The sequence below is a fragment of the Setaria viridis genome, chromosome 9, assembly GCF_005286985.2.
Source record: "Setaria viridis chromosome 9, Setaria_viridis_v4.0, whole genome shotgun sequence".
NCBI classification, from domain to species: domain Eukaryota; kingdom Viridiplantae; phylum Streptophyta; class Magnoliopsida; order Poales; family Poaceae; genus Setaria; species Setaria viridis.
Window position 1 is genome coordinate 1,487,691 of NC_048271.2, and position 18,825 is coordinate 1,506,515.

The following is an 18,825-nucleotide window of genomic DNA, read 5'->3' on the forward strand; positions in this document are numbered from 1 at the left end:
TTGTTCACGTGAATCAATGATTTGTTCCAATTACTCAAGGTACTTGTTCGCTGTAATGAAAATTAATATTTTATTTTAAAAATATTTTTAAAAATTCACCTAAACATAGTCATGTGTGGTCTTATTTTAAAGATCTTATCATAAGAAATATAGTGATGCAATTGGATTTTTTTATGATCGGCTTGAGATTTATAGCTTTTTTAGGTTCGGATATGTATGCATGTGGATGATGTCATCAATTTTTAGGTGGTGTTTGGTTCCTTTTGCTTATTTTTAGCACCTGTCACATCAAATGTTTAGATACTAATTAGGAGTGTTAAACGTAGACTATTTACAAAATCCATTACACAGATAGAGGCTAAACGGCGAGACGAATCTATTAAGCCTAATTAGTCCATGATTTGACAATGTGCTGCTACAGTAACCATTTGCTAATGATGGATTAATTAGGCTTAATAGATTCGTTTCGTCGTTTAGCCTCCATCTGTGCAATTAGTTTTATAATTAATTCATGTTTAGTTCTCCTAATTAACCTCCAAATATTCATGTGATATGGACTAAACCTTAGCTCGAGAAACCAAACGCTCTTTTATCTTCTATGTATGCATGCACAACTGTGTATATCTCATTATATAATAACGTATTAAATGTGTTGGTGCTTAATTGGCTAAGCTGGCGCGGACTACTTTTTGTTCGGGCGACAGTTGTCGAAGCTGTCGCCGATGAGCTTCCCGCACTCCGCCCATCAACCCGTCTCACATGTCACTGTTCTCTACTGTGACTTTTTCGGAGGCAGTCGTTGTTATCGACTTTGAGTTCGTGCGGTCGTGCGTAGGTTGCTAGCTCTATGTTTCCACATGGTTTCTATCAAGTCATTTCGCTCAAATGTTGGATCGAAACCAAATGTGATCCACTTTGTGGCCTTAGCTCTCTCGAATAGATCCAGTTGTATTTATCAGGTGCATAGTCAAAAACTCTTAGGAGTATAATTCGGGATGAATGAAGTGGTGATCCTAGAAACTTTGTTCATAACTACAAAAATCCGCATGTAGGATAGGATGAAGAGCGCGGCTTTGTCGTATGATATTGTTGTATTCGATTTTGGGATGTGAAATAGTGGTCCAGCTTCATTTTACAGAATTTAGTGAAAATCTAAAAGAAGATACATATGCACAATTAAAAAACAAAGAAATGTGAGATGATTTCTCGTCGATGTATCGCGGGTTGATAGGTGATGAGCCCACGCGCGCTTGATCGGAACAAGTCCCACTCTCTGCGTGTCAGAAACGCGCCTCGTGTCGCAACGAATGAGCTTCGGCGTGCTCACACGTGTTTTTTTTTCTTTTGAACGGTCGGCTAATCGGCTGCCGACCATGTATCGATACAGTGGAGCTTTCAGAGAGGAAAAAGAAAGTTGTGGTTGCTCTGGATTGCGTGCTAATAAAGCGGCGCTACGGTGGAACTTGCAACTCAAGTTTTTTTAGAGGAACACACCTAGGAGCAACTCCAAGAGGCGGCTAATCTTACCTTCAATATTTTTTAATGAAAAAAGAGAAAAAACGAACTCTAACAGTTCACCCAAACCTTCCCCAACTTTTTAGCAATGCTAAAAAATAACCTATCACCGCGTATATTTTAGCGTTGGCATTCCTCCCCCAATCCTGATTCCCGCACGCTCGCGCGTCCCTTCCGATGGGCCCAATACTATGACGTGGGCTGTTTTAAAATATTGGGGGCTACTTATTTTAGCGTTGGCATTCCTCCCCCAATCCTGATTCCCGCACGCTCGCACGTCCCTTCCGATGGGCCCAATACTATGACGTGGGCTGTTTTAAAATATTGGGGGCTATTTATTAGCGATCTGCTGTGGATTGATATGTTTTTGGGAAAATTTTTTTTGAAAGAACCCCAATACATAGTTTTGGGGAAGAATTTTTTGGAGTACTCTCGGAGTTGCTCCAAGTAGCTAACACACGTGTCGCGGTAGCTCTGGAATTTGCCTGGCCCAAGGCTCGGTGGTACTGGAAAGAGGCCCAGCCCAGATAGTAGAACAGCGACTCAAGGATTTCAGCCCAGATAGTAGAACAGCGACCCATAGAACAGCATTTTATTTTTTAAGGAACAGGAGGGGCAAGCCTCTAGTGAAATATATTAAGGTAAACAGTTTCCAAAAACAACAGGAAGTTCAAAGCTGCAAAAGGAGAAAGAAAGGAAAAGAAGGGGGGAAAAGGAAAATTACAAGGCTTGAAGCCAAAGGGGAGGGAGAGAACCTTGCTTAGCTTTCAGCAGAACTAAGGAGAACTCTTGAATAAATTTCCTTTTGCACTCTTCCACACTTGGGTCCACATTGTTGTTGAAGATCAGAACAGCGTGTTCATGCGAGGTGTCTGAATACTTCGATGTTTGTTGGCGCGTACTCCTACGGCATACTAATACTAGGATTTATGAGACGCGGCGAAGGAAAAAAGACTGATGCACGCATGTCCGGACCCCTGCCACTGCCATCAATCACTCTGGCAGGTGCATTATCACAATCTGACAAACACGCAGTCACGGTCTCTAAACACGACATCAATAACGGGACAATCATGTCGGGATATGACAGCGCGAGAGTCATATTCTATCGCCCCACACACGCACCCACACACGCACGTGGTGATGTAGATTTAACCACGTCACGGTCACGGCGCGGCCACAGCGCGCAGAACTCGTCGTCGCCGGCGACGAGCCTCGCGAGCGTGTCGGCGGCGAGGCACAACTCCAGCGCCACACGGCGCCGTCGCCCCCGCGCGCGGCCACGTACCTCGGCGGCGGTCGAGACTTCACCTTGCAGGGCGCACCACCGCGTTGCCGACGTAGCCCGCCGGCCGGGGCTCACCGTCCACCGACCAGCCCGTTGAGCGGGAACACAGGGTCGTCGCCACCGGTGCAGACGGCTTGATACGCCTGAGACGGGAATTCTAGACAACTCGTTCAATATATAATGCGTTCATCTCACACGTTAATTGTGAAAAAAAAAGCATCGTGTCCTTATTTTTGTCACGAGTGCAAATAAAGAGAGAGGTTTTCGTTTGGATACGAGAATCTTACGTGCGATATCCAGCGACAACCATAATAAAATATTATAATAATGGAACAAAACTGTACGTAAAACGTGATAACAACATGGAAAAGAAACACTCCACGTGAAAAAGGCATGGTCAGAAAAACAACACAAGAAAAAAAAAAGGCATGAGTCTTTTGGAGCTTCGCGACTTTGTCTCCATGTGTTTTTGCAATGAAGTTGGTGTATCAGTCTTTATCAGTCGTCAGTTTTTCATCTCTTTCTTTTTTGTTTATTTCGAAGACAGCACATCGATCGATCCTGTCTATATTCGATTGTTCGTCCCATGCATCTTAAGGTAAGTTCGAACATACAGATTCAACTTATTTTTCTTGTGTGCATACCATGTTGACTTGAGGTTCCAACATACAAATTCAAACTTTTTACTCTCTTTTCTTCGCGCAAATGCTTCTCCAAGCAAGTTCTTAAAAAAGAACTTTCTTAGAGCTAAAGATGATCTCACTTTGTGGATCTCTAGCAAACATACGAGATAAAAAAAAAAGAGCAGCTCTTCATGCAAATTGTGTATCCTCTGTAAAGCAGGCACCGGCCCGGGAACTCAAATTGTGCAGTTCCAAGTCAGTATTTTGGGGTAAAGGGTGCTACACAAACGCCAAAAATCTGGATGAGTGTTTCATGATGACCGAGGGGGACATCATTTCAAACACATCAGAGTCACATTTATTCGCCCTAATCTCCACATGCTAAAAGAATAGTATGTAGTCTTCCCGAGAACTACTCTCACCCCCTGATCCCTTCGTTCTATTCATAGGAAATCACGTTCCAATTATAGTATTTCTCTTGATGTTTTCACTCACTATAATACTGATCACGACAACTAAAATGGATAACTTAATAAATGCCTCTTCATTTGTTGCCGCCTCAATTTTGCCACTAAACTTCATGCTAACATATTCCCTCCGTTCATAAAGTTATGACATTTACGATAAGCTAGTTAGTAGTCAACTAGCTTGTCCTAAATTTCATGTATTTACGGATGGAGGTAGTACATGATTACAGATGCTATATATACCAGAGAAACAATCTGTTATATGTGTTGAACTACCTCAACATAGAAATATTGTAATTACAAATCCTAATAGTACTATGCCCTCTAAACAAATAAATATTTATTTGCGTTTATAGGGAAAGAGGCTTAGTTTCAGGTTGCTTACCTAGGCCTTGTTTAGTTGCCAAAATTTGGAGTGCCTAAATTACTGTGACAGCACTGTAGCACACTGTAGCGTTTCGTTTGTATTTGTGAATTATTGTCCAAACATTGACTAATTAGGCTCAAAAGATTCATCTTGCAAAGTACAACAAAACTGTGCAATTAGTTTTTAATTTCGTCTACATTTAGTACTCCATGCATGTACCGCAAGTTTGATGTGATGGGGAATTTTCTTTTTGCATAGTACCAAAGTTGGAAGTTGGGGGTGAACTAAACAAAGGCCTAGTTTCAAGTCTAGATAACACTCGTGAGGTGGCCGAACACGTATTGGGAATTGGGAGGTGAAATGGGAATATAATGTACTAGCCAATCGAAAATAGATTGGCTATTGAGGGAGAGGTGGTGATACGAGATCTAGTAGCAAGGCAAGGAAGCCATTAAAGATGGTGGATGCGCGTGGGAGGGGTAGGGGAGCAAGACAACAAGTTTCCATGAGATGCTATAGAAGAAGAAACTAATACGACAATCCAAGCAAAAAGAAAATGGAGGTGCTATTGTACATGTGTCTGGCAATAAGCCAACTTCCGATCAATCAACGTGGACCATCGGATCGTCATCCAAAAATCCCGAGTCTTTCTTCTTTCTCTAAACGCCATGCATCGTTTATCATTCTTCCACTAACGATCAAAAGCTCCAAGAAGCAAAGGCACTCGGCCAGCGACCTTATTCCCTGCCTCCTGCCCTCCCTCGATCTTACCTGGCAGCTTTCTTGTTGTCAAGTCCGTGGGCCGCGGCTACCATCCATGTCGTTGCTACCACCTCTCCCACCCAAATAATGTCCAATCGTTGTTCCCCTCACCTTCCACGTTCCACCCCATGCTCACCGCCACCGCCATAAATGACCATTAAAACCCTAACCCTCGAAACCCCTCGTCCTGTCTTTATAATTTGAATATTGACTCAAAAGCTCTCAAAATTGAAGTGTATGATGTTTAGGATGCTCGGAAGAAAAATAAGGAAACTGCAGGCTCAATTTTTTCAACCGAAAAAGAAAAAGAATTATAAAATACTTCGACATTCAAGAACTTCATAAACACTCGCATATTAGATAGACACTCATTAAAGCACTACAGCATGTCCGTCATTTTCGACCACCGACGTGGAGAAAAACATGGATTTCCATCCATCCATTACTGTAGGTGGAGTACCACCAAATAAGCCCACCGGCCTGAAACCTGGCGGGGGGCGTCATCCATTCTTTCCCGGAGCACGCGGTCGCCCACGCGCGCCGCCCCGCGCCGCCAGCCGATCGACGGAAAGCCCGCCCGCCCCTCGCTGCCGCGACGTGTCTCGCTCGCCGCGCCCGCGCGCCCCGCATTGCGGCCTCGCCGCGCACGCGCCCCGCCCATTTAACTGCGCCTCGACTCGATCCATCTCATATTCTCAAGTGTCCTCCGATTCTCCTGTGTCCCTTATCCTCTCGTCCATGGCCGCCAGCCTCGCGCTCTCACTGCGCCTCGCGCCGTCGCCGTCGGCGGCGCAGCTGAGCCTCCACCGCCGCGGGCGCGGAGCGGGAATCCGCTTCGCCTGCCGCGCCACGGCCACGTTCCACCAGCTTGACGCCGTCGGTGAGTTTCCCGGCCGGGGGGCTTGTGTTTTCCGCCGCTCGTCTCGCTTTTGATTCACGCTCGTGACCTCGGTCGATCGGCTGGCGCAGCGGTGAGGGAGGAGGAGGCGAATTTCAAGGCGTCGGCGGCGGAGGGGTGCAACCTGCTGCCGCTGAAGCGGTGCATCTTCTCCGACCACCTGACGCCGGTGCTCGCGTACCGGTGCCTCGTCAAGGAGGACGACCGCGAGGCGCCCAGCTTCCTCTTCGAGTCCGTCGAGCAGGGCTTCGAGGGCACCAATGTGGTAAGTAAGATTCGCCGTTCCTGCACCCAGCTCTCTGCTTCCCATGCCATCGAAGCTGTCCCCCGCTGGGGACATTTCATCGAACATGTCACTCGCAGGGGAGGTACAGCGTGGTAGGGGCGCAGCCCACCATGGAGATCGTGGCCAAGGCCAACCACGTCACGGTGATGGATCATGAGATGAAGTCGAAGAGGGAGCACTTCGTGCCTGATCCCATGAAGATCCCCAGAAGCATTATGGAGCAGTGGAAACCGCATATAACTGCCGGCCTACCTGATGCATTCTGTGGTAAAATTTTTTCTTATTAGTCTGGATTTAGAACGAGAGTGCTGTTATTTTGAACTTAGTTGTTGTCGTAGATCATGGTGTAGATCTACTCTCTATAGTACTGCCTTCCATACTTCGCCATGTGGTTGGTACCCAAAGTCTAGCAATGTGGGCCTTGTGTTTGTGTGGTACATGGAGTTTATCATTGATGGGCTATATTGGGCCCCCTTTGTTGGAGAACTTTTTTTTTCCTTTGGAAGATCTGCAGAAATGAGATACTGTTGGTGCCAAACTATATCGTGACATTACTTCTTTCACCAGCTAGAATGCTCTTATGACTTTTGCCCTGTAGGGAAGGGATTCGGATAGTTCTTTATTACAAACTAATTATGGTCACAAACATTTGTTTGATATTTGTAAGTTATTTTGTAGGAGGATGGGTTGGATTCTTCTCATATGATACAGTGCGGTATGTTGAAACAAAGAAGCTTCCTTTTAGTAAGGCGCCACATGACGACAGGAACCTTCCTGATATTCATTTAGGCCTCTACAATGACGTCATTGTGTTCGATCATGTTGAAAAGGTTTGTACAAGATCCACCATACTTTTATGTGTTTCAGTTAATTACATAATGTTGTAGCGTGTAATTTATACAGTGAACACACTAGGATTATATATGCTGCTTTCTTCCTTATGAAGATACTCATATTAGTACAAGAGTGCATGCTGCATACCAGTTATGCTCACCCTCCGTCATCCCTAGTATTTACTGGTATTATGCCATTATGAAAGGTGGATTTATAAATATCTTTCCCTCTATGATAGCTAAAAATTAGTTCATATGTTCTCATAAATATTGTATTCTATGGTGTAGCATCAGGCATGTTTGGTAGTTATGTCATCATATGTTTACCGTTCTCTTCCTTGTCATGAATTTTTGCCCTTTCTGAATTAGCCACGACTAACAAGTGGTGATTGATTTTTGGCATTGACAGGAGTATTAAATATGTTCACTGCTCACAGAATTTTCCACCCTTTCTGAGTTAGCCACAACTAGCAGATGGGATTTTTGGTACTGACAAGACTATTAAACTGGTAGAAGTGGACACCATAGAAACAATATAATATTTAAAAGCGCAACTGTTTTGTAGTTTTTCTTTTGCTCAGAACTTACAACGACCACCTCTCTCCTAGACTGTTAGTATAGATCTTGTCCCTTACAAGCATTGACCTTTGACTTTTAAGTCTTGCTTGCTGTAGAAAACACATGTTATCCATTGGGTGAGGCTGGACTGTTACAATTCTGCTGATGAAGCATACGAAGATGGAACAAATCGTCTAGAAGCTTTGTTATCGAGATTACATTGTCTTAATGTGTAAGTTATGAAGCTTGAACATCTCATTTTCCATTTCACAAGTGCTATTTTCTTTCACTGCTTCTTATTTTACTTATTGATTAAACATTTATGTAGCCCCACACTTTCTTCTGGTTCTATCAAACTTAATGTTGGGCACTTTGGCTCAGCATTACAAAAGTCATCAATGTCATGTGAAGACTATAAGAATGCTGTTGTTCAAGCGAAAGAACATATTCTGGCAGGTGACATTTTTCAAGTAGTCCTAAGCCAGCGATTTGAGAGGCGAACATTTGCCGACCCCTTCGAGATCTACCGTGCATTACGTATCGTAAATCCTAGTCCATATATGGCCTATCTACAGGTGACTTAATGCATGTAACATTTTGAATGCATTTTTTTATTGTTGATTTTGTTATATACTGATTGATATGTGTATGCTTTATCTCCTACCACATCACACAGGCACGAGGTTGTATTCTTGTGGCGTCAAGTCCTGAAATTCTAACTCGGGTGCAAAAGGTATGCTGAAATAATTACACCCCCTTCCGCCGTAAACTCGTCAGAAATTGTTCCAAACATGGCAGCGGGTATGTGTAATAGCAACGTAGTTTGTGATCTTTCAAATAGAGAGATACATGGAACTATTGTTGCAATAGGATGTCAGGATTGGGCACTGAATCTGAAACTGCCAAAGTTGAGTGTCTGGCAATGTGATTAGAACCAATGAGGTTTTGAATTGCACTACCTTTTATGTAGGGAAAAAAGATGTTATCATATGCTTGTAGATGTTATCCCAGGTGAAACCATGAACCATAATCTATGAATTAGCTAGCAATCTGTGAAATTGTGAAGCATGAATTAATCTCTCTGTCTGTTGCACTGGCTCAGTTGTTCTAAAAAAAAATATTACGGCGAAATGAACACAATGATTTAATTTTTTATTTTACAGAGGACAGTCATCAATCGGCCACTTGCTGGAACTATAAGAAGAGGGAAAACAAAAGCAGAAGATAAAGTTTTAGAACAACTGCTTTTGAGTGATCAAAAGCAGTGTGCTGAACATATTATGTTAGTAGATCTTGGCCGCAATGATGTCGGAAAGGTCCACTTTTTTGCTCTGTTTTACTTCTGGTTTGTTAATTTACTGTATTTCACGCATTTCAGAATATGCCAATTAATGAGGTGTTATGTGTTATTTATATTCCTCCTGGAATTCCTAATCTTGTAATAAAATAAGTCGGTACCTATTCACACTGATGATTTCTGGCAGCCGTCACCTTGTTTTCATCCACTAAATGATTAAACAGTCTTATTTCATTACCAGTTGATAATATAAATTGCTTGGCTACTCTAGTTTATTCTGGGAATAAAATTGTCTACTGTTGTCTCAGCATGTCAATATCCAGGATTTCACATTGTTCTCTTTTATCAAATGATGCGCTGTCCTGGTCTGTTCAAAATTTCCAGTTTTATATTGTTTTAATAAATTTGAGCAACAGCTCTCTGTACCACAAAAAAAGAGAGGTAATTTTGCCATTGAAAACCTAATTGATATGGAGGCCTTGTCTCACTAGTCACTAAAGTGATGCATTATAGATGGCATGGACTTGAATTAGTTAAAGACTTCACCTGGTGACTTTTATCTGTATCTGCTGTACTATGGTTAAATTAAAATGAGTTAGGTGCTTTATTACACATCTACCTATTACTGATCTGCAATGAACTTCTCCGTCTTTACAGGTGTCCAAACCAGGTTCAGTGAGGGTGGAGAAACTGATGAATATTGAACGATATTCACATGTCATGCACATTAGCTCAACAGTAAGTCTGCATTTATGATAAGGCAACTTCAGCGATCTCACAAATTTCGTGGATGTATCATTATATTTTAATATTTATAGCAGTTACCATCTTATCATGGAATACAAGCATTCAGCACTGACTGCTCATATATATGATTGTTTCTGGGGTAATAAGTAGGTAGGTGTAGGTCCAATGAAACAAGAATGATGAAAAATCTGGTTTTCTTACGAGTATCTCTCTTAACTTCCTTTGCTATATTGTATCATCAATAATTCCTTACAATATGTGGGCCTATTTCTGAACTTATGTAGGTTACTGGGGAGTTACGTGATGACCTTACCTGTTGGGACGCGCTTCGTGCAGCATTGCCTGTTGGAACAGTTAGTGGCGCTCCTAAGGTAACTCATTCAAGCCTTCTTTGTTGTCTTAGCTTCATTTTTCTTCATTTTGTCATCTTGTCCCCCTGGGTCTAACTTCCCATGCTTGCTTATGAAACCAATCAGGTGCGAGCAATGGAGCTGATCGACGAGCTGGAAGTGAATATGCGTGGGCCCTACAGTGGTGGCTTTGGAGGGATTTCCTTCAATGGTGACATGGACATTGCGCTCGCTCTTCGCACCATGGTCTTCCCCACCGGTTCTCGGTTCGACACCATGTACTCATATACTGACGGAAACCCACGCAAGGAGTGGGTGGCTCATATCCAGGCCGGAGCTGGGATAGTGGCTGACAGCAAACCGGACGACGAGCACCAGGAGTGCCTGAACAAGGCCGCGGGCGCTGCTCGTGCCATTGACCTTGCCGAATCTACATTTCTATACGAGTAGCCTAGTTAGCCTCCCGTGCAGCACATGTTTTCTATGTAATTGCTGACTGTAGCAGAAATCTTAGTTTCCTGGCTAAGGACCTCTAGGGTTTATGCCGTTCTGAATAAAAATTCTAGTGCAATAAAGTTAACAAATGTAAAGTATATGACAGTTTTCAGCTATCATAGCCTGTTTAATCATGTCAAAATTTGGTGTCACGTGGCGAACTAGCAGTGCAGACTGATTGTGATCACACGCAATAGGGTGAAATCATTCAGATGCTAGTAGAGTGCATAGACCGACAAAACAAAGGGTCCAACAGGAGCGTATAATTGAGGAACTGAAACCTGCCTTCAACGTCGACTGCTTTTGTCCTATTTATAAAACTTCAAAACTGAGATCAGCCGGGGACAATTCATGGAGGTGGACTGCTGATGGATCCTACTCGACCAAGTCGGCCTACGCGGTACTGTTCAGTGGATCCTATTGCACTTTCAATGAACCTTCCTTCCATTTGGAAAGCTCAGGCGGAAGGGAAACACATTCCTTGCTTGGCTCCTTGTTCAAAGCAAGGATAAGTTGATTGCCAGGAATTGGCCCTGCAAACCATCATGGGTACTTTGTGATCAAGAACCTGAAACAGCGACGCATCTTTGTTTCAATCGAAGTCTGTGGTGGAACAAAGCCCTCAGAGCTTTGCCCAAAACTGTGAGAAGACTAAAGGCAGCATTTCTAATGTATGCAGCATGGAACATTTGGAAAGAAAGAAATAAAAGAAGCTTTGAAGGCAAAGCAGCTCAACCGACCCAGGTGTTCGTCATGATCAAGGAGGAAATGGCCTTGCGAAAACATGCTTGTGGGAGCCCAGAGATCACCTTAGGTTAGTTACGCTCCGAGTTCGAGATGTATTTGTTTTTATGTAATCAAAACTCTGTAAGAACTTAGCAGTGCTATACAGCTGATTACTTCCCAAAAAAGAACTTCAATCAACCACTGCTAACACTTGCGGATCAGCAGCAGCACAATAGGCACAACCACAATCAAGTCAAATGGTGTTTCACTTTCACCTATATCTTCTTACTTCACCTTCACTGATATCCTACAAATCTGCTTTCTTCACTTTCACTGATATCCTACAAAACCGTTCCAAACTGGAAGTAAAAGCACGCAGATTTTAAAGTATTGAACTAGTAAACTGCTGATGCAACCAATTTAAAGCATATGAAAAGAACTTTTCAAACGGAAGCACCGGTAGATGAAATCAATAGAAGGCATCCATGTTCAAATATCAAAATGATAACAAAACTGATTACATCGTACAAAACGACAAGTACAAATATCTATCTGTCACCCTCTTCTTTCACGGCGTTCACTATTGTCGTCGTACCGTGAACGCTTGCGATCCATGTCATCATATTTACGTCTTTCTGATCTCTCTTCCCTTCCTTGAGAATATCTGTCATCATTCCTCTGCCTCTCACCTCTTGATCTCTCAGGTGACCTGTCATGCCTGTATCTGTCCCTATCTTCTGCTCTTCTATCATCACGCCTACTCCTAGAATCTCGGTCTTCATATCGCTCTGATCTTGATGATTCACCATCCCTAGAACTCCAACGAGTGTTTGCATTTTTCTGAAAGCATAATTCCAACCATCAGAATAGGATGCTAGCACGAGTAAATCTATATTTACAGAAAAGGAAAAGTTTACTGATAGACTATAAGGTCAATTATAATAGCACAAATACTTCCAGCATGTAAACGTAGAAACATAGGGATCACCTGATGTCATATTGGCATCAGTTTCCACATTAAAAGAAACATATGCTTCATGCATACGGCTTGGCATATCTGGAAGAAGAGGAATGGGAGGGAGTTCGAGCACAAGTCCCTCCTACCGCAACTGGTAGGGCTGATCAAGGACAACATTGCCCTGCGAGCGGCAGCGTATGGCACACCGGAGATCGAGCTACTTTAGTTTCCCTATGTTATCTTCTCTTACATTTGCGGCTGTTTTCGTTTATTGTAATAGCAAACCTTTTGTAAGACTTGGCTTGCTTTCTCCTCCTTAAATGATATAGCAGTGCTGCTGCTCTTATTTCCAAAAAAAAGTTTGTAACACTTGTTGTAAAAAGTTTCTAGCACATCTTGCTGTAAAAAGTTTCTAGCACATCTTTAAACAAGGCAACATGGGTATACTTGCAAGAAACATTGCACGAAATTGATGTGATACTCAATTTATAGCTAGTAATGTGTCACTGCAAGTCAAATATTGTTCACTTACTGTACATTTCCAGTGAATAATCCTACAATAATGCACTCAGGACATCTACCTACCTGCTCATCATGGGAAAATTTGCAGGATGCTCCACGGTTGCACTCGCCTTTCTGGAAAGCATAGCATATTCCACGGCTCTTTGGTACATCATGGTGTTTGTCATGCTCCCATGGTGCACCGCTATCCTCTTTAGAACCCCAACCAGTGTTCGCATTTCTCTGAAAATGAAATCCACAAACATCAGAACATATAAAGGGATAGTATTTTACAGCCAATGACAATACACCAAACCAATTTGTTGCTACATTAGTGATTGGCATCAGTATACATAGAAAATAGAAACATGAATTTTTACAAAACCCATAAAAAGACATGCTGCAAAAATTAAGCAGACTAATCTTTGGGGTCTGTCTGGATAGGGAGCATTTGGGCCCAAATATATACTATAAAGTTCCTACGGTGGCTCGCTCCTTAGTATACCCGCTCATTGTCTAAAAACAGAAAGGGTGCTTAGTATAATAAAACAATAAAAAAAATATGCCATAAGACCCCAAAACAGAGCAAAGCGACCAGAGTACAGGTTAAGCCATGTTAATGCAAAGGCCTTGCACATTGCAAGCTTATGTTGTTTCAAGCAACCACGACAAACATCAGTAAAATTCATGAAACATTGGTTGTGATAACAGGTTACTGGTATCCCTTCTAGCTCTAGCTACTGAATTGATTGACAACTGATATTAGTGTTTTCTCAAACATGTTACTGGTATTGATTTGCTTACTGACAATCCCAGTAAACAATCACATATCATTTTTGTCAATGTATTCGCACAACACTGACCTGCTCATCATGCGAATATCTGCAGGAAGCTCCGCGGTTGCACTCGCCTTTCTGGAAAGCATAGCAGACTCCACGAGCCTCCCTCTTCTGCTGTCGCTCCTCCTCATCTTCCTCCTCCTTCTTCTTGTACTTGCTTACATGGTCAACCCTTATGATCCTCCCAAGAACTTTAGCTCCATTCAAATTGTCTTCACCATGCAACAATTAGGCAAGCAATAAAATATTAGGACTTGATCAGGCAATCAATTGAAACTGAATACTGAAGCGACCAAAGAGAGAGAAGGAAAAGGGGCAAAAAGAATGCTCACCTACAGCGAGAATCGTGCTCCTCTGGTCCTCGTACGCGAGGAACGCGAAGCCCTTGGATTTTCCCGTGCCCTTGTCGCGCACGAGGTTCACGTCGACCACCTCACCGTACCTTCGAAAAGGGGGACGGGAAACTCGTCAGATCTCTCTACCAGCATCCATTCCAAGGGGAGAGGAGGGGACGAAAGGAAAACATGGAGTGGGGTGTTGGGGTGGGGTGGGGGGGTGAGGGGTTGCGACTCACTGCGCGAAGATGGCGAGGAGGTCGCCCTCGGTGAGGTCGAAGGGAATGCCGCCGACGAAGACGTAGGCGGAGTCCTTGAACTTGGCGTGCCACGACGCGTCCTCGCCGATGCCAAGGAGCGCCTCCTTCTGGTTGATCACCTGCGTCCGCTTCACCTGAGTCAGGGGATTCATCGTCCCGACCTCCGGCGTGGCCGCCGCCGCCGGCTACTCGAGCAGAATCACGAGGATGAGCAGCGACGGATTTGGGTAGACGAAGGGAGGTCGGTGTTTGGAATTGGCCAACTGGGGCCAACCTTCTATTGGGTTTAGGCCAATTTAGGGTTCCCGGCCCGGCCCGTCTGACCGTCGAGTTTCAGATCCAACGGGCATATTCAGCCAAAAGCCCAAACCCAACTATTTCCATGCATTTTTTTAAGGCCATCGGGCCTTCCAAACCTTAAAGAAGCAACCACAAAACGTCAAATTTTGTCTCTTATTTTTCTTTCTGAAGGGGATCTACTTGTTCAGCATCGGCCTTTGCGACACCATGACCCCGTGATTTTGTTGTATGCACTAAGGTGAGGGTAAAACAACACATCGTTATACCTTAGCTTCACACCTCGCTGATTACAATACATCTTGAAACTTGAAAAACCATAGACTTCCTCTATTTAATATTGAGAAAATTCCTTATTTCACACTACTAAAATTTCGAGTCCTCGATTCAGCATGGGTGTTCGTATTTTTTGGATTTATTTAAGGATTTAACCGACACTATTTTTTAGTGATAGGCGACGTGCCCGTTGACAGCGAGGCGCCAGTGGTAATTTCGTCAATGTTGAGGATTTGCCGGCTCAGTCTCGCTATTCTTTCAGTGGTACAGTCTTTTAGAGGTGCTTATAGGGGTAGTGTTGCGTATATATTCGTAGGAGCGAGTGTGCGTACGTGTACGTAAGTATCTGCGTCTACACAGTATGATTAAAAAAAATTGCACACATCCACGTGTCCAAACTCAAACGCAACCCTTTTGGCCCGCCTTGCCGCCGGGTGACTTGAGTTTGACTCCAACAATCCTCCTCCTCTCCACGACTCCACACCATACCGCTCCCGCCACGCCCCATTTCCATTTGACCATCGCCTCCGCCTCGTCCCTCCCGCCGGGCGACCTCCCTTCCGCTTCACGCCGGCCTCCCTCCTCCGCGCCCCGAGGCCGCGGCCGCGTTGACCCCCGCGCCTCCTCCTCCTCCTCCTCCACCACCGCATCGTCCTCCATCCCCTTTACGTCCTCCCCAAGCCCCTTCATGCCGTCGAAAGGCATCTCCCTTCCCCCATTTAGCGTCCACCGTCCACCGTCTCCATTCCCCACCGTCTCTCGTCTCCCTCTCTTCCTCCTCTCCACCCACCCACCACCCGTCGGCCTTCTTGCTCTGCACCCGGAGGTCTCCTTCCAGGTAACAACGGCTTTGTTCATTTGATCATGCCGATGGACTTGGTGTGTTCAGGTTTCTTGATGGGATGGGATCAATTGCAGGTGCAGTTTCCATGTCAGTGGAGTTCAGGTCCGAGTGCGATGACATCGAGGAGGCCAAGTCCCCCAGCAACACGAGCGTCGCCGCCGTCGCCGTCAAGAACGCCGACGCATCGGTCTACAAGATCATCCACGGCTACCTGAAGCAGAAGAACAACTCCATCATCAGAGTCGCCGCCAATGTCGCCAGGAAAGCGGCTTCCAACAAGTATATATACTAACAGATTTACCGCACCTCTCAATTTATCTGCGCTGCGTTCATGTGGGAAAAGTAAATGAGAAATCGATCCTTCGCTTTGCGTCTTGTGTCCAGATTATCGAGGAAGACCTCTGATGTTTTCGACACCTTAATTCAGAAGCAGCAGAGCAAGTGGGGAAATAAGAGCGGGCCGTTGCTTTCAGGGATTTTTTACTGCATTGCTTCCTGCAGCATGATATTGCTCAACAAGGTGGTTCTCTCCAGTTACAATTTCGATGCTGGCATATCACTGATGCTATATCAGGTAATTCAGTTTATTTGGACCTCTTGTCCCTATCCTTTTAAGGGTAATTGTATGACAGTTGTGCCACAGTTTTATTTATGCGGTGTTTCTTTTGTTTTTCAACACTTGCTCGTATGTGATTACTGGCAACTCATTACCATTGAGCTGATCAGGCGTCCTTTTATGATTCAGAACTTTGTATGCGTGGTCATTCTTCTGATACTTGAGCTCTTCCATGTTATTACAACGGAGGAACTCACATGGAACTTGATAAAAGTCTGGATTCCGGTGAATCTTATTTTCATCGGGATGCTAGTAACTGGAATGTACAGGTATTTCCTGCTTCACACTGCATGTTCATGATAGTCACCTTTTAGCTGGACTAAACCAGATGGCATGAGCAATCTGACAGTACTTCATCTTTATCTCATTTCAAGTTGCAGTAGTTTGAACTCGAAGTATAAGCTTTATCGGTATGGTAGTCTTTGAGTACTATTGATTAACCTTCTTCTCATTGTTTCTGCCACTCTTCAGTTTGAAGTACATAAATGTCGCAATGGTGACAATATTAAAGAACATGACAAACATTATAACAGCTATAGGGGAGATATATATTTTCAGGAAGGGTCAGAATAAAAAGGTTTGGGTTGCACTTTCTCTGATGGTAGGTCCATTCCTGTTTGCCACTCCCCTTGTTTTACTTCCATAGTACCAAACAATGACTTGATTATTGAGCTAAATTAAGAATTTACCTCCAGAATAGCATGTTTTGTTTATCTGAGCAATTTACGTCTCTCTGTCTTTGCAGATTGTATCGGCTGTATGCGGGGGCATTACAGATCTCTCTTTCCATCTAATTGGCTACACGTGGCAAATTCTGAATTGCTTTCTAACAGCAGGCTACTCGGTTAGTTCATTTGTCCGAATAGTTTTACAAATTTATAGAGTACCATAAGTCTCTTCACAATCTATCAATGGACTGCTGCACAGGGTGCTGTTGGGCATTTTAATCCTTGGCATTTAATTCACATAGTAATGCATTTAAAAAGACATAGTCAACACCATAATAATAACTTCATTCAATCTTATTATCCCTTATTTTATGAGTTCAATCTTATTAGTTCTGCATCTGCTATGTCCCCAGCACATCTAATGTATGATCCTTCTATAACAGCTCACGCTAAGGCGCTTGATGGATACAGCTAAACAATCAACAAAATCTGGCTCCCTCAATGAAGTTTCTATGGTGTTACTTAACAATGCACTGTCAATTCCATTCGCACTCATTTTGGTTGTAGTCTTCAACGAGTGGGAATATGTTTGTCAAGCGTAAGTTCTTCATCTTGTTCCATGTCTAACCATACATTTTTGGCCTGAGTACTTGTTATTGTACTTTTTTTTCCTTTTCAGGCCTGAGCATTTTAGAGTAGTTATCAATATCGATTTGATCACGGACATGTTGTCATTAACTTTTACCTGTTCATGCAAGTTATGTAATCAAACATATTAAAACTTCTTTTTCTCGTACTCTACTTTAAACTTGAACTTCTTTTTCAAAAAGTGTTCTGACTTTGCTCACAAAAGAAGCTCTAATCTCTGTGATCAACTAAAATATGAATTCAGATGAGGTGCACCAGGTAAACCAGCATTTTTTTTTATAATCACAAATGGTTGCTTCTAGGGTACAACTATTGATGTGCATGCTTCTCCATTTATACATGACTTTCGTTTGTTTTGCAGTGAAGTTATCAGAGAGCCTATGTTCTGGGTTGTTGCAACAGCTAGTGGTTTGCTAGGTCTAGCAATCAGCTTCTCATCAGTGTGGTTTTTGCATCAGACTGGTCCAACAACGTACAGGTGAGACGGTAGTACTAATCTAATCCTGTCCACAAAAAATGTCTACATGAAAGATACCCACTCCTGTGACACCAGCAAAGTTCTTATCACTTTTGTTCTCTTTTTCAGTCTCGTTGGTTCTTTAAACAAGATACCCATTTCGGTTGCTGGTGTCTTGCTATTCAATGTCCCTGTGAGCGTTGAAAATTTCTGTAGCATAGTTTTTGGTAAGTATTTATTTCATATGTGCTGTTTTTCTGATGTTCTTACAATGTTATATCCTAACGACGAATACATTTCTGCATGTTCTCACCAGGTCTTTTTGCTGGGATATTCTTTGCAAAGGCAAAAATGTCCTAAAACTGTTCTATCCAAGTGTGGTTGTAACATGAAAAGTTCCTGCGGCAGCTCTGCCTATCAACTGTACAGAGATATGATCAGAGTCCATTTTGTCAAGAATGCCGTCCCGTCATGAATTAATTTTACATTCTCTCTCCATGCACAGGGTGCAGCATGTGTGTGTGCATGCCCTCTCTCAGTTTTGTACCATAACTATGTCAAGGCAGAAAGAAATCTGCATGACCAAACAGCAACTGAAACAGCAGCAATCTCTCTGATCAAGAAATTGAGCAGAATGTTTACACAAAATAAAGGAAAGATTTGTGGTTCTGCCTTGGTTGTGAACCAATCATTCTTCAGAAACTCATGGCAAAAACATCACCAATCCTTGTGTTGGGTTATTGCGGTCTATTGTGTTTTCTCTCCAGAGTGATATAAAAAAATATTTCTCTGAGACTGATATACAGTTCTTAAATCCAATCGATATTTCAATAACCCAGATAATTCTTGAACCTCCTAAGAGCAAGATCAGGGACAATCAAACATGATCTGGTAGGGTAGTTTAACAATTTCAA

General features: G+C 43.2%; 3 protein-coding genes across 3 annotated transcripts; 2 read left to right on the forward strand and 1 right to left on the reverse strand.

The window, feature by feature from the left end:
- The first annotated feature begins 5,519 nt into the window (after positions 1-5,519).
- Positions 5,520-10,628, forward strand: LOC117838806 (anthranilate synthase alpha subunit 1, chloroplastic). Its single transcript, XM_034718975.2, has 11 exons — positions 5,520-5,902; positions 5,992-6,185; positions 6,284-6,473; positions 6,885-7,036; positions 7,714-7,829; positions 7,926-8,172; positions 8,274-8,330; positions 8,761-8,913; positions 9,552-9,632; positions 9,926-10,012; positions 10,118-10,628. The coding sequence occupies exons 1-11, from the start codon at positions 5,761-5,763 to the stop codon at positions 10,439-10,441; spliced, it is 1,743 nt and encodes a 580-aa protein (XP_034574866.1). The 5' UTR covers positions 5,520-5,760; the 3' UTR covers positions 10,442-10,628.
- Positions 10,629-11,652: 1,024 nt separating this feature from the next.
- On the reverse strand, positions 11,653-14,377 carry LOC117838807 (zinc finger CCCH domain-containing protein 25). The gene is made up of 5 exons (XM_034718976.2): positions 14,085-14,377; positions 13,843-13,952; positions 13,535-13,722; positions 12,756-12,914; positions 11,653-12,052 (listed from the first exon to the last, which is right to left on the reverse strand). The coding sequence occupies exons 1-5, from the start codon at positions 14,255-14,257 to the stop codon at positions 11,768-11,770; spliced, it is 915 nt and encodes a 304-aa protein (XP_034574867.1). The 5' UTR covers positions 14,258-14,377; the 3' UTR covers positions 11,653-11,767.
- Positions 14,378-15,205: 828 nt separating this feature from the next.
- Positions 15,206-18,595, forward strand: LOC117836018 (GDP-mannose transporter GONST1). Its single transcript, XM_034715375.2, has 10 exons — positions 15,206-15,516; positions 15,597-15,801; positions 15,907-16,096; positions 16,268-16,407; positions 16,610-16,739; positions 16,884-16,982; positions 17,250-17,404; positions 17,816-17,932; positions 18,041-18,138; positions 18,228-18,595. Exons 2-10 carry the CDS (start codon positions 15,608-15,610, stop codon positions 18,269-18,271), a joined length of 1,167 nt encoding a protein of 388 aa, XP_034571266.1. The 5' UTR covers positions 15,206-15,516; positions 15,597-15,607; the 3' UTR covers positions 18,272-18,595.
- Positions 18,596-18,825: the final 230 nt, after the last annotated feature.

Excerpts from the sequence above, each read along its gene's own strand:
- LOC117838806 (XM_034718975.2), top strand. The coding sequence starts at position 5,761 with ATGGCCGCCAGCCTCGCGCTCTCACTGCGCCTCGCGCCGTCGCCGTCG. Across the intron at positions 8,173-8,273 it reads CATATATGGCCTATCTACAG|GCACGAGGTTGTATTCTTGT; the intron begins GTGACTTAATGC and ends CACATCACACAG. Across the intron at positions 8,331-8,760 it reads TTCTAACTCGGGTGCAAAAG|AGGACAGTCATCAATCGGCC; the intron begins GTATGCTGAAAT and ends TTTATTTTACAG.
- LOC117838807 (XM_034718976.2), bottom strand. The coding sequence starts at position 14,257 with ATGAATCCCCTGACTCAGGTGAAGCGGACGCAGGTGATCAACCAGAAG. Across the intron at positions 13,953-14,084 it reads CTCCTCGCCATCTTCGCGCA|GTACGGTGAGGTGGTCGACG; the intron begins GTGAGTCGCAAC and ends CCCTTTTCGAAG. Across the intron at positions 12,053-12,755 it reads AATTTTCCCATGATGAGCAG|AAAAATGCAAACACTCGTTG; the intron begins GTAGGTAGATGT and ends TTATGCTTTCAG.
- LOC117836018 (XM_034715375.2), top strand. The coding sequence starts at position 15,608 with ATGTCAGTGGAGTTCAGGTCCGAGTGCGATGACATCGAGGAGGCCAAG. Across the intron at positions 17,405-17,815 it reads TGGGAATATGTTTGTCAAGC|TGAAGTTATCAGAGAGCCTA; the intron begins GTAAGTTCTTCA and ends TTTGTTTTGCAG. Across the intron at positions 18,139-18,227 it reads TTTCTGTAGCATAGTTTTTG|GTCTTTTTGCTGGGATATTC; the intron begins GTAAGTATTTAT and ends TGTTCTCACCAG.